The following is a 12,150-nucleotide window of genomic DNA, read 5'->3' on the forward strand; positions in this document are numbered from 1 at the left end:
GACAATATTGACCTTAGAATCACTGAAACTTTAACATGATTGAAAAAACACTAAAATTGAAGAAAAAACCTAACTCACTTTGTTCATTTCTGCTTTGTAATTTACAGAAATAAATAGAAACCTTTCTTGCCATTCTGGGCAATTCCAAATCAAACGGCCAATCCATTTGGTGGTTAATAAGAGCTTGCTTTGACAGAGGATGCAAAGGGGATGAAAGTCTCCCAGGAGCACCCAGCACCTTGGTCTCACTCATGAAGGTGAAACTGGCCCTACTTCCTAAAAGTCCCACCTCTAAATACTAGGCATTAAAGTTCAGTATGCATTTTGGAGAGAACTATTTAAGCAATAGTATGCATGCTGAGTTTAGTACAAGTTTTTCAAGTCTCTTTAGACTATTAACATTTGCCCAATAAATGGATTCTAAATTCTGTACCACGATTGATAGTAATATACTGCAATTTTAATATATTGTAAACAAGTTGGTGACATTTAGTTGTTATTTGTAAAGGTTGTTTTTATTATTTTTGGATTATGTGCACATGTGTGGGTATTTACATGTTGTGATTGCCAGAGGTGTTTTACTTCCCCAGGGAGTTGAATTACATGGGTGCTAGGAACTGAACTCTGGTCTCCTGGAAGAGCAGTGAGCGCTCTGCTGAGACATCATCCCTCCAGCCCCCAAGAGTTAAGATTTTTATGTAAGATACACAAATATAAAATGAATATAAAGGTACCACTTCTAATCAAAACACAATTCAAGAGTTGGTGAGATGGCTCCATGTGTACTACTCAGAGAACCCCAGTTCGGTTCCCCACACCATCCCAGGGGCCTCACGATAACTCCAGTTTTAGTGGTATCTGACACCCCTGGCCCCCCAAGCACTCACAACCACCCCATGCATGCACATGAACATAATAAAGAACAAATCTTGAAACAAAATAATTTGTAGCAAGGCAATGACAATTTAGTAGCTATGAGTTAACCTTGGCGTATCTTGTAGTCTCTACACATCATTTCCTACTAAAAAGCCAAGGATCCCTAAAGACAGGTGGAAATATGTGAGCTAAATATACTCTTATGCCAGTAAGCAAGGATATAGTAAATAATCTTATAGGACATAGATATCCAGGGACTTTCCACTGGTGATAAGACAATGATCATGAGTAAGAATGAGCAGAGTGGACGGAAGCACCAAATACATACAAATTTCAAAGTTCACAGGAATAAAGAATGATTTGTTTCTATTTTTGTTGTTAGTATATGAACATGTTTACTCTGAATTAAGACATTATCTTGAAGAGACCAGGGAAGCTAAGCTAGCCCAGGAGTAGCACATCATAGAAAAGCAACTTGTCGACTGAATGGAACGTCTTCTCAAGTGTTTTGTGAAATCACTCTTTAAAAAATATATTTGGCTACGAAACATCAAACTTCAAAGAAAACACTGTATTTTAACAAATTATTTTTATTCCACTCATAACCATGTTTGGGAGTAATATGCCTATTCTAAAGTTAAAGAAAAGACAACTCAATGACAGAAATAACCATGTTTCTTCATTTAAAATCTAAAAGTAATTTAACTTGGGGCCAAACAGACTAAACATACCAGACCTTTATAAAAACCAGGATTTGGTCTTTAAAGTCTCTTTTGACAGGACTGGCTTCCCTGGAGCAGGGTAAATCTTAAACTGATTTACCATATTGCTCGTTGGACTCCAGACAGTAGCCCATGGTCAGCTAAGTGGCGGAAGACGATGCGACTAAGCCTCCAGCGACGCTTAACACCACGTGGGCGGGATGTTATAACACACCGATTTCTGATTCGAACAGGGCAGCTATCCCGTGGAAGGGCAGCGATTTCTTCACCAGCCATTTCCTAGGGGAAATCATAATAGATCATAACTCGGTGCCTAAAGGAAAGGATAAATGGGCTAGACCCTTAGCCAAAGAACACTGGTAGTAAGCCTTAACCTTTGAAAAGAAACAAAAAGAAGAAATAGAAGAAATACTTCATTTTTTTCCCCAGTATGATTTTAAAGATTAAAACATAATCTGCAAACCATAATGACAAAGTTCAGTATATTTTTACAAACAACATATACTATGTAGCCAACACTGAATTAGAAAGTAATATCAGCACCCAAGGGTTGATCTGTGCCTCCCTTCTCACAGCTAACATGTTCATTAATAACATAAAAATACATTTTTCCTGTTGCAAATTGTATGTTGTATGCCCATATAATATTTTCTCTCTCTATTCATTTGGTCTTTTATTCTACAATATGTTAGTTAGGCCACCTACACTGTTGCAGGTGTCATTAATCTGCCCAGTTCATTGAGTATGCTAGAAGTCCTTTTATGTATCTTGTAGCTTCCTGTTTTGAGCTACTGTGAATAGTGCTGCTTCATACATCCATGTTTAGGTTAATTTAGAAAAAATACGGGAATGCATTTATTGTCCCCATAGAGACACGTAATTTTTGAAGTACAAACGTTTTAAACCTCTGAACTGATAATACAGTAGGAAAGACCATGGCTTGAGACAATTAAAAAGTTGGATCACCAAGAGCCTCAAAGTCTTAAGATGAAGATTCTGACTACTGTAGAAATAAAGAAGGGTACCCAAAGTTTACATGAGAAAGAAATTTACAATGTCCATGAATCTCGTACAAGTAATGTCTATGAAACTGGTAAGTGGCTGAGGGGAGAAAGTATGGCAGATTAGGCTCAAGTTACCAATAAAAACTTACTCTTACAAAAAAAAAGGTATAATAATATGTATACGTATAACACTTTGCTAGATGTGCTGTCACACACCACTGACCCTGTGATAGAAACAAAAAGTACATTAACATTTAATAGAACAAAAACTGCAATGATACCTAAAAGAAATCACTAATAGAGTAGTCAACCGTCCTGATGTCCAAACGCTCATACATTTGTTGACATTTTGAACTATGTGGAGAATTATGTAAGACAACACGATGAGGTCAGTGAACAAATATTACGTGCTATAGAAGAATGTGCAGACTTGTCTATGCATACCTCGTCCTTGTCTTCAAAAAATGTCAGTTACAAATGACACTGGCACAAGGAAAATGAAAGCAGAAAAGAAAGCACTTAGGTCCCAAAGAGCATATTAGAAAGCCTGCTGAAACTAGATATAAATTTAACTTTGAAGCACTAGACAGCCCTCATCAATTTAGATAACTCAGTTTCTATGCTGCTATTACTGGTACTAATACTAGTGGCATTTCTTCCGGTGTGTGTGTGGAGTGTTCTTTATAACTCTGGCTTAATTAGAAATTAAAATTTGTATATAATTATTATATACTGGCACATACTATCTACTCTTTGCAAATTTCAGGTGAAGAATATAGTACCAACTATGACTACTACACAATATTTTAGCATAGCACTTTACCTTGTAAACCCAACTATGTGCCTTTTGACCCCTACGGACTCCCAGCTCTTTGCAGCCACCTTTCTACTCTGCTTTCATGATCAACAGTGTCTTTAGATGAGTTGCTCAAGGTTCTCTTATATTAAGTGGTTGTAATATAATAACCCCAATTGTAGTAAAAGCCACAACAGAATGGTCCTGGGAACTCAGTTTTCTGCTCATTTAGCTTAAACCAGATGAGATTTAAATGAACACATAACAGCCAGGCAGTGGTGATACACACTTGAATCCTAGCACTTGGGAAGCAGAGGCATACAGCTCCGAGTTTGAGGTCCACATATTGAATTCCAGACCAGCCAGAGCTACACAGAGAAAACCTGTTTTGAAAAACAAAAATCGGGGTTAGAATGACGGCTCAGAGGTTAAGAGCACTGCTCGCTCTTCCAGAGGTCCTGAGTTCAATTTCCAGCACCCACACGGTGGCTCACAACCATCTGTAATCTGGTACCTCTTCTGGTGTGCAGGTGTACATGCGGGCAGAGCATTGTATACATAATAAAATGAAAAAAGTCATTCTGCCAACTTGTTTTTTATATGAATTTTCAGGAATATAAGTAGCTTGGGTTTTAATTTCCTATGAGCCTATAGGTATTCTGTCACCACTTCAGTGTAAAACCTTGTGCCTCATGAGCTAAGCAGGGTTGACACCCTTTTATTTAACCAGAAGTACATGATAAGAAAGGAAGGCTATATGGAAGACCACTTAACCCTGCAGGGGCAAAGGAATTTCAGAGAGCAGGTCCTGAGGAAGGCCACGTGCTTGGCACATAGCCCACAAAAGAGCAGTAACTCCAAATGCCTTGAGGGTTCCAAAACCAGGATGAAGTTAGAGAGACCTTGGGGCAAAGGTCAAAATACTTCTGTTTCTGTGTGGTCACCACTCACTAGTACTTTCTAGGGACTGTCTAAAGAAATAGGTTAAGAACTACAAAGGAGTAAATGAATAATTGTCCTTTATCCTAAATTTACCAAAATCAGATTTAAGTCTATTTATGTTGACTTGAATATTTGATCTTATTCTTCAGAAATTATACTAAGGTGCAATAAAATAGCATCAAAGAACCTGAAGTCCATGATTTTTATGGAAGAAAGAAAAAATAAATAAAGGGATCAACTGGCTAACCTGAAGGTCTTTTGGCAAAATAGTATTCTTTCTGAGCGAATTGATCCGGAGCCTCTCATCTGCATATTCGTAAGCCATTTTTCGTCTCTTCACGTCACGCAACATTTTCCAGTCTACATAGTAACCTCGAACTTGACCTGACGCTGATGGAGGAACCACCTAAAAAAACAGAGACAAGGACCATGGGTGCTGCAAGTGTTTTTTTTTTTTTTTTTTTTTTTTTTTTTCAATTTTATAAACTACTTTCAGTCCCTGCTTATGACTTTCAGCAATGAAAAGAAATTAATTATATTATGTGTGTGCTTATATCTATGGATGGGCATGTATGTGGTCAGAGGACAACTTTAGTGAATCAGTGTGTGCGTGTGTGTGTGTGTGTGTGTGTGTGTGTGTGTGTACAGGCATGTGTGTGGTCAGAAGCAACTTTAGTGAATCAGTGTGTGTGTGTGTATACAGGCATGTGTGTGGTCAGAGGCAACTTTAAGGATAACTTTAGTGAATCAGTTTGTGTGTATGTGTGTGTGTACAGGCATTTGTGTGGAGGTCAGAGGACGACTTTTGTGTGGTAGAGAATGTTCTCTACCACACAGGGCCTTAGGATTGAACTAGACAGGATTGGTGGCAGGTATTTTACCCACTGAGCCATCTCGCCAGCCCAAGATTTAGTAACAGGGCACACTACAATTCTTATGGACATCAGATGACAATCTGCAGTGTTCCTCTTTCTTAAATCATTGTTACCTGCTCCTACACCCCCACGTTGTTGACTTCAGTGTCCCTTAGTTATAAAATTAGAAGCAATCTGAAGAGATCTCCCTACCTCCCCAGACTACCATACCCATTGGCTCAGCAGTATTTGTACACTTACACCCCACTCTGGTTATAAGTCACCCCTGTCCATTACAGTGGCCACTAACTATGGATATAGCTAGGAGTCACTGGAAATGTAAGCAGTACAACCGGGGACGCAGTTCTTGGTATTAATTCACTATACAATTTCAAACATCAGGCGACTTTGTTTTCGGTACAACTGCATTTTTCACTGTATGATGCAAAACATTAAGCATCCCAACTGTGATGTTTCAAGTGTAAGATACAAGTAAAGACTTTGAAAACCTGCTTCCAACATAAGAATGTAAAGGTCTCATAAATTATCTAATCTTGATTTGTTAGAATACGGATAAACCTGGCTAAAATATACCTATCAAAATTAACTGCACCTACTTGTTAACTTCAATTAAATACAAGAAAAAGAAATAAACCATCCTGTGGTTTGCATTACATTTCTATTGGACAAAACTGCTCCACGTGACCTAACCTAAAATCAAACTTCATACACAAGACCCTGTATCACTTCTTGCCTGCAAAAAGGCAGAGCTCCAGCGATTCTCCCCTGTCCTCCCTCATCAGTGTCCCCCATTTCTAATGGCTCTTTCTCTCTAATATACGGATGACGTTGCTTCTATCATAGAAAAGTAAAAACCACCCAGGTCTCCCTCTGGTTGACACCCTTCACAGCAAAACTCCTGAGGGCTTCTCCAACTTCCTTTGCTACTTTTTCCAGTTTCTGTCCCCATCACTGCCACTCCCCGACTCTACAGCCAACTCTCTGCCTTTCCTCTAACTCTTCAGCTTTAGCGGAATGGCCTGCTCCCTGTTCGAAATTCTGTCACCACCTGCTTCCAATCCACCACTGGCTGACAGCTTCCCTTCAGGTTCCGTGCAGTCGGATCCCCTTAGACCTCAGTCCTCCGACCCCCTTTTCTTCTCCATTTACTCGCAGTTCCTTATCAACCGGAGTCAACCTCGCAGCTTTCCAATCTCGGCTCCACACCTGACCACCAAATCCTCGTTCACCGCTCAGGCCTCTCCTAACCTAGCCCGGAATAAGAAAGCTGATGGAAGGAGCCCTGGGATTGGTCCTCCGTGAGCATTACAGGTGACAGGGTTACGGGGGACACACAGGACTCGGAATTCAGGGTAAGAGGTGCGCTGGCGAGAAAGGCAACGGCCTGACCTGCCGGAAGGTCCGCAGCAGCGAGCCCAGCACAGACGCCGCCATGTTGGCTGCCTCGCCAGCCAACCACCACCGCGTTACAGCAGCGGAAACGGATGCGTGAGGGGCGGGGCCTGTACCTCAGAGGTCGGCCCGCCCAGGACAGAACGTAGCCTAGGTGGGGGGCGGGGCTAGGGCCGGGATTTGCGCTCTCGCGGGATTTCACAGACCACCCACTTTGGCCGAAGTGAGGCAGTGAGGCTGCGCGCTCTCCTCTTACCCGCACCTCCTCTGTTCCCGCCCAACCCGCTGCAGTATTTGGCGAGTTGGCGCCACCAGGTGGAAACTTGCCAAAGTCTGTCACTCATCCTGCAGAACTGGCACATGTCACATTTCTGCTGTAATGATGATGGTAGTGGCTCTGATAGAAATTCTGTGTGCGTGTCTAGGGTTTTAATATACATTGTATCTGTATTAAGGTTGTGTACCTTTTACTTTTTGTCACTGAGTGTATGTGTATGTTGGGTGGTGATGGTAGTGGTAGTTTGTGTGTGTGTGTGTGTGTGTGTGTGTTTGATTTAAAACATGCTGTTTCCAGTCGAATACAGCGCCCTTTCCTGTCATCTTCCTAGCTTGTATTTGTTGATAGATACAGTGAGGACCAGCCCACTGGGCTATTTACATAGGAACCTCCCGGGAGGAAGGAGAATCTTTTATTTAGGAGTTCCGATTTACTGAACATTTCCAATGGACTAGGGAGAGTCTGACTGAAACCATCTTGCAGAAAAAGACAACAGGAGTCCCTGCCATCAAACTAAGATCTAAAAAGTCCTAGAGCACCAGCATCAGACAGGCACCTGCCTCAGACTCTTTAACACTCCCCTCACACCGGTCACAGGCACAAACACAATTGGGTGTCATCTATAGTTATCTCCGGATATGGGTATAAGCAAACTTTGATTACCTTTTCTGTTGGTATATGACTCCTGTTTGTTTTCTAAGTGGGGTTAGATGGGCTGGGAGGAGATGAGTGAGGAAAACCGTAATCAGAATATGTTGTATGAAAAAAAATATTCTCAATTTTAAAAGAGATTTTTTAAAGATTTTTCACTAATGTGTTACTATGTCAGCAAAGTTTTTGGAAGGGGCTTAAAAGTCAGACAGATGTGCTTATAGGCTATATAGTAAGAAATGAATTTTATACAATTAAATTATTGCACAGACCCGTAGGACTTGTTGAATTCCTAAAAGGCCCAGAAAAAAATCTAAATGATTAAATCCAATATGTGTACCTACAATATCTCTGAAAGTTAAACTTTTTGTTTTGTTTTGTTTTGTTGAGACAGGGTTTCTATGTGTTAGTCCTGGCTGTCCTGGAACTTGCTTTGTAGACCAAGCTGGCCTTGAACTCACAGAGATCTACCTTCAGCTTCCTGAGTGCTGGAATTAAAGGCTTGTGCCACTGTGTCTATCAAAAGTTAAACTATTAACTGCTTCATTTTTCCATAACACATTTCTTCATTTTCTCCCAAGTATAATGCTCTCAAACCCTTCAGAACGAAGGGCACAAGAAATCCAATACTAAGAATACAAGATAAAAGAAGAATCAGACACATTTTTTAAGATTTACTTATTATATATAGTGTTCCATCTACATGTATGCCTACAGGCCAGAAAAGGGCACCAACCTCATTATAGATGGTTGTAAACCATCATGTCGTTGTTGAGAATTAAACTCAGGACCTTTGGAAGGGCAGCTAGTGTTCTTAACCTCTGAGCCATCTCTCCAGCCCAGGAATTAAAAATTTTGACTGGAACTTGTAAGTTTAACATGGAAACCACAATTTTTCAAACCAGTCCTATGATGCTGTGTACTTAATGGGATGTGTGTAGAGTCTGTGCATTGTAGTTTTTCTGTTGGTTAAAAGTTAGCAACATACAAGATGACTCCTAACAGATTTTTCTCTTATGTTTTGTTCATAGCAAAATTATACGCAGAACGTTTATGACACTTGCTTATTACATATTCAAGCAGTGTAGGGACAGGCTTGCTTTTGGCAGCTGAGCACCCGCTTACTGGGTTCACTCACTTGAGCAAGCAATGCATACCACAACTTCCCAACAATTCAAGGTAAGTCACACTAACAGAAAAAACTAAAAAAAAAAAAAAAAAAAAAAAAAAATACACTGGTATACATTATTTTTTTTTCAATGAGCTTTCAGTTTGAAAATCTAATTAGCAGAACTAAATCTTAATTTTTTTAAATGATAAAACTGGCAATGCATTGAAAACTGGGAGATTCATCAGCAAACTCACAGGCAAAATATACTTCATTAGGAGAAAAGACTTTAGTAATTTGGGGGAGTAGCTAAGATACGGAATGACTTGAAGTCTAAGGCCACCTAGGAAATTGGCCCAATGAGTTAAGAGAACCAATGACTGGTGACAAGTGTGAAATGAACTTTGTCTCAGACTAACCAACTGTATATATTTTTTAAATGGCTTTGAATTTTTTAAGGGTAAAATGTGATTTCTTAGAAATGAATCAGAAGGTTCCAGAGCCCTGTTAAACTTGTAGATAACAAAGTGAACATTGAGTGATGAGAAGTCACTCCAGATAAAGTATTGTGGAAAAGTAATTTTTGGAGTTAATAACACTGTTGCTCTGGCAGTAGGTACAAGAAACTGGTTCTCTGGAAAGAAGGTAGGGACTCTCTGCCATTGGCCAGTAGAGAGATAAAGGTTCCAGCTAGAAGTGAGATCTTTAATTCTCGAGTTTATCTTTTGCTGCTTATACCTTTGTCTTCTTGATGGCCATATCAGTAACTGAAAGTCTATTAGTGGGGCCTGTCAGGGGGAGGCGTTGGGGAGAGTGCACCTTCCCCCTCGGTCTTAAATGTTTTGAGAGACTTTCTTTGGAATTTTCTCATAGTGAGTTTCCATGCACAAGAAAATAGTATATGCTGCTAAACAAGCCAAGCAGCCTTCAAGATAAAACTAGCTCTCAAGTTTCTCTGCTTCTTCATTAAAGGTCATTAGAGATCAAAGTGTTTCTTCAGACAGTTACCTATCAATATTGTTCTCCAACACCCCTCTCCTCAGGGAACTTGGTCTTTTGCTGTCACTAGATACCACTGTTAAAATCTTACTGAATGAATACATTCCTGGACACCAGTGCTCGCTGTGGCCTTGTGGAAAGGACTTGCTGAGTTACCCCTCTACCCTCCAACTGTGTTATACCAACTTTATCAGCTTTATTTGTATAAAATTAGTGAGGTTTTTTAGTTTGCTTGTTTGGGTTTCTCTGTGTAGCCTTGGCTTTCCTGGACTTGATTTGTAGACCAGGCTGGTCTTGAACTCACAACAATCTGCCTGCTCCCATCTCTCTGAGTGCTAGGACAACATGTATGTGCCACCACACCTGGCTGTGTAAAACTTGTTTTGAAAACAACTTTCCCCATGGTAGGCTATCCTGCACTATGGTATGACAAGAACACAGCCAAGACTCCATCTCCATGGTGTCATAAGAACAGTCAGGAGAACTATATCTGTCTAGAGTTGGACACAAGACCATGGCCAGATCTTTCTGGGAAACAGCCAGAAAGACTTCAGACCCTAAGAGCAAGGTGGATCTGATTGTTTGCCTTGCTGAAAATGGAAAATTAAGGTAAGAAGGGTAGTGCACTCCTGTAATTCTAGCATTTGGGAGGTAGAGGTAGGAGGGCCAGGAGTTCAAGGCTATCCTTGGGTGCACAGCAAGTTCAAAGCTATTGTGGGCTACAGTGAGACCCTGTCAGAAAAGATCAAGCAAAAAGACAAGAACAACAGCAAAAGACAATGGATAATTGGTGGCAAACAGAGAAGTATCCCAGGATCTAAACTTTCCATGCTCTTTATCAGTTTATTATATGTTGCAGGATATTTGGAAACACTGTGAACTTCAAGATTGTGTTGTTTATTGGAAAAACCTGTTTTTAGTTGTGGTGTGACTCAGCCCAAGCACACACCTTTAATCCAAGAGCTTTCTGCTTGAATATTGTAAACAGGATTAAATAAGGTCAACTGTATTTCAGGATGTGGAGCAAGCAACCAGCTGACAAGGAGTAAACATAGGATAAAACCATAGCGAGTAAGAAGTCAGTAGAAGGGAGGGACATTCAGTTTGAGGTTTTTTGTGTTTGTTTGCTTTAAGGCCTGGGAATGGAGCATTCCTTCATTTGGGATGTTGGCTGAGGAGGAAGGTCAGCTAGGTGCTTTGTCTCTCTAAGCTAGCAGGCTTTCATCCCAGCATCTGGCTTTATTGGAAAAATCAAACATTTGAGATTTTGTTAAAAAACATTTGACACTCCAACTGTTGGCATGACGACAAGAACAGAGAAGTCATGCCAGCTGTGGACAAACTGGGAAGCCAGCAGATATGATAAGTTGTCTGGGAAGTCCTCAGGAGATAGTATGGGAAATACCTTAATACAAGGTACTAAAAGCCTGTATGGTGCTACTTCAGATAGCTTTAAAATAGAAACAGAAAATGAAAAGATAAATGACTTTAACTGAGATTGACATAATGCTAATTATAATTACTATCAGTCAGGTAATTCATATTTTATCTTTAATAGACATAGTAGTTTTTTTGTGCCAAATATAAAAAGTGGATTGATAAGATACAAGCCTTAGAAAGACTTATAAATGAAAAGAAAAAAGAAAAATACTCAGTCACAGAGGAATTTAGACAAGAACCCAAGCCCAAGATTGTTAGAAAACCAACCCTAGTTTATCTAGTTACTATATAATACCTACCAGGATACAATAGGTACCCCCAAGGTTATGAAGAAGTTAAATGGAACCTTATTAAAGGAAAATTCAAAGTCTCTGTCTCTTATCAGAAGAGCCAACTGGTATGGGACAGGAAAACAAAAAATGAGGGACTATTCTATTGCCACTAATCTCATACATAATCTTTTGATTTTATTTGGCTCTCTAAAGCTTTTCTTAAGGCATAAATATCATCTCAAAATCTTTAATCAAGTTTGCTTTGTAAAAACATTCTACAACCCCTACCCAGCCCAGTGCACTTCCCTCTCTACTTTGTGTTTGGGAAGTTTGGAGAGGTCTAGAGAAGGATCATTTGAGTTCTCCTGATGAGTAATTTTTCTTGACTCTTTGGGAGAATGCAGAGATATCTGTTGCCCTTACTACGATGGCATATTAGAACCAATGAAACCATCATTATTCATTCATTTAGTCAGCCAGTATTAATGGTTATTAATATTTGTTAAGTGTTTATTGTGTATCAGTCTGGGAATTGGGTACTGTGTATGAAGGAGACTGAAAAGAAAATCCCCACCTTTCTGGTGAGGGTGGAGACTATCTCTTCAGACGGAGAGGATAGCCACTGTTGCCTATTATATTGGCTCTGATTTACCTCATAGTCTTTCTAAAATGTACCTTTTAGGTGAACAGTAAAATTTGTGAATTAAATATTTTAAAATGTGATTGCAAGAGTGTGATCTTATATTGATTCTGAAAGCAACTATAAGGATGACAAAAGAGCAGCAGTTCTCAACCT

The 12,150-nt window shown here is 39.8% G+C and overlaps 1 protein-coding gene across 1 annotated transcript; it reads right to left on the reverse strand.

Annotated features, from left to right (window-relative positions):
- Positions 1-1,446: 1,446 nt before the first annotated feature.
- Positions 1,447-6,699, reverse strand: Mrps14 (mitochondrial ribosomal protein S14). The gene is made up of 3 exons (XM_055624483.1): positions 6,605-6,699; positions 4,588-4,746; positions 1,447-1,877 (listed from the first exon to the last, which is right to left on the reverse strand). Exons 1-3 carry the CDS (start codon positions 6,647-6,649, stop codon positions 1,695-1,697), a joined length of 387 nt encoding a protein of 128 aa, XP_055480458.1. The 5' UTR covers positions 6,650-6,699; the 3' UTR covers positions 1,447-1,694.
- Positions 6,700-12,150: the final 5,451 nt, after the last annotated feature.

This window comes from Psammomys obesus, unplaced genomic scaffold (genome assembly GCF_907164565.1).
Source record: "Psammomys obesus unplaced genomic scaffold, mPsaObe1.curated_primary_1811, whole genome shotgun sequence".
Lineage (NCBI taxonomy): Eukaryota > Metazoa > Chordata > Mammalia > Rodentia > Muridae > Psammomys > Psammomys obesus.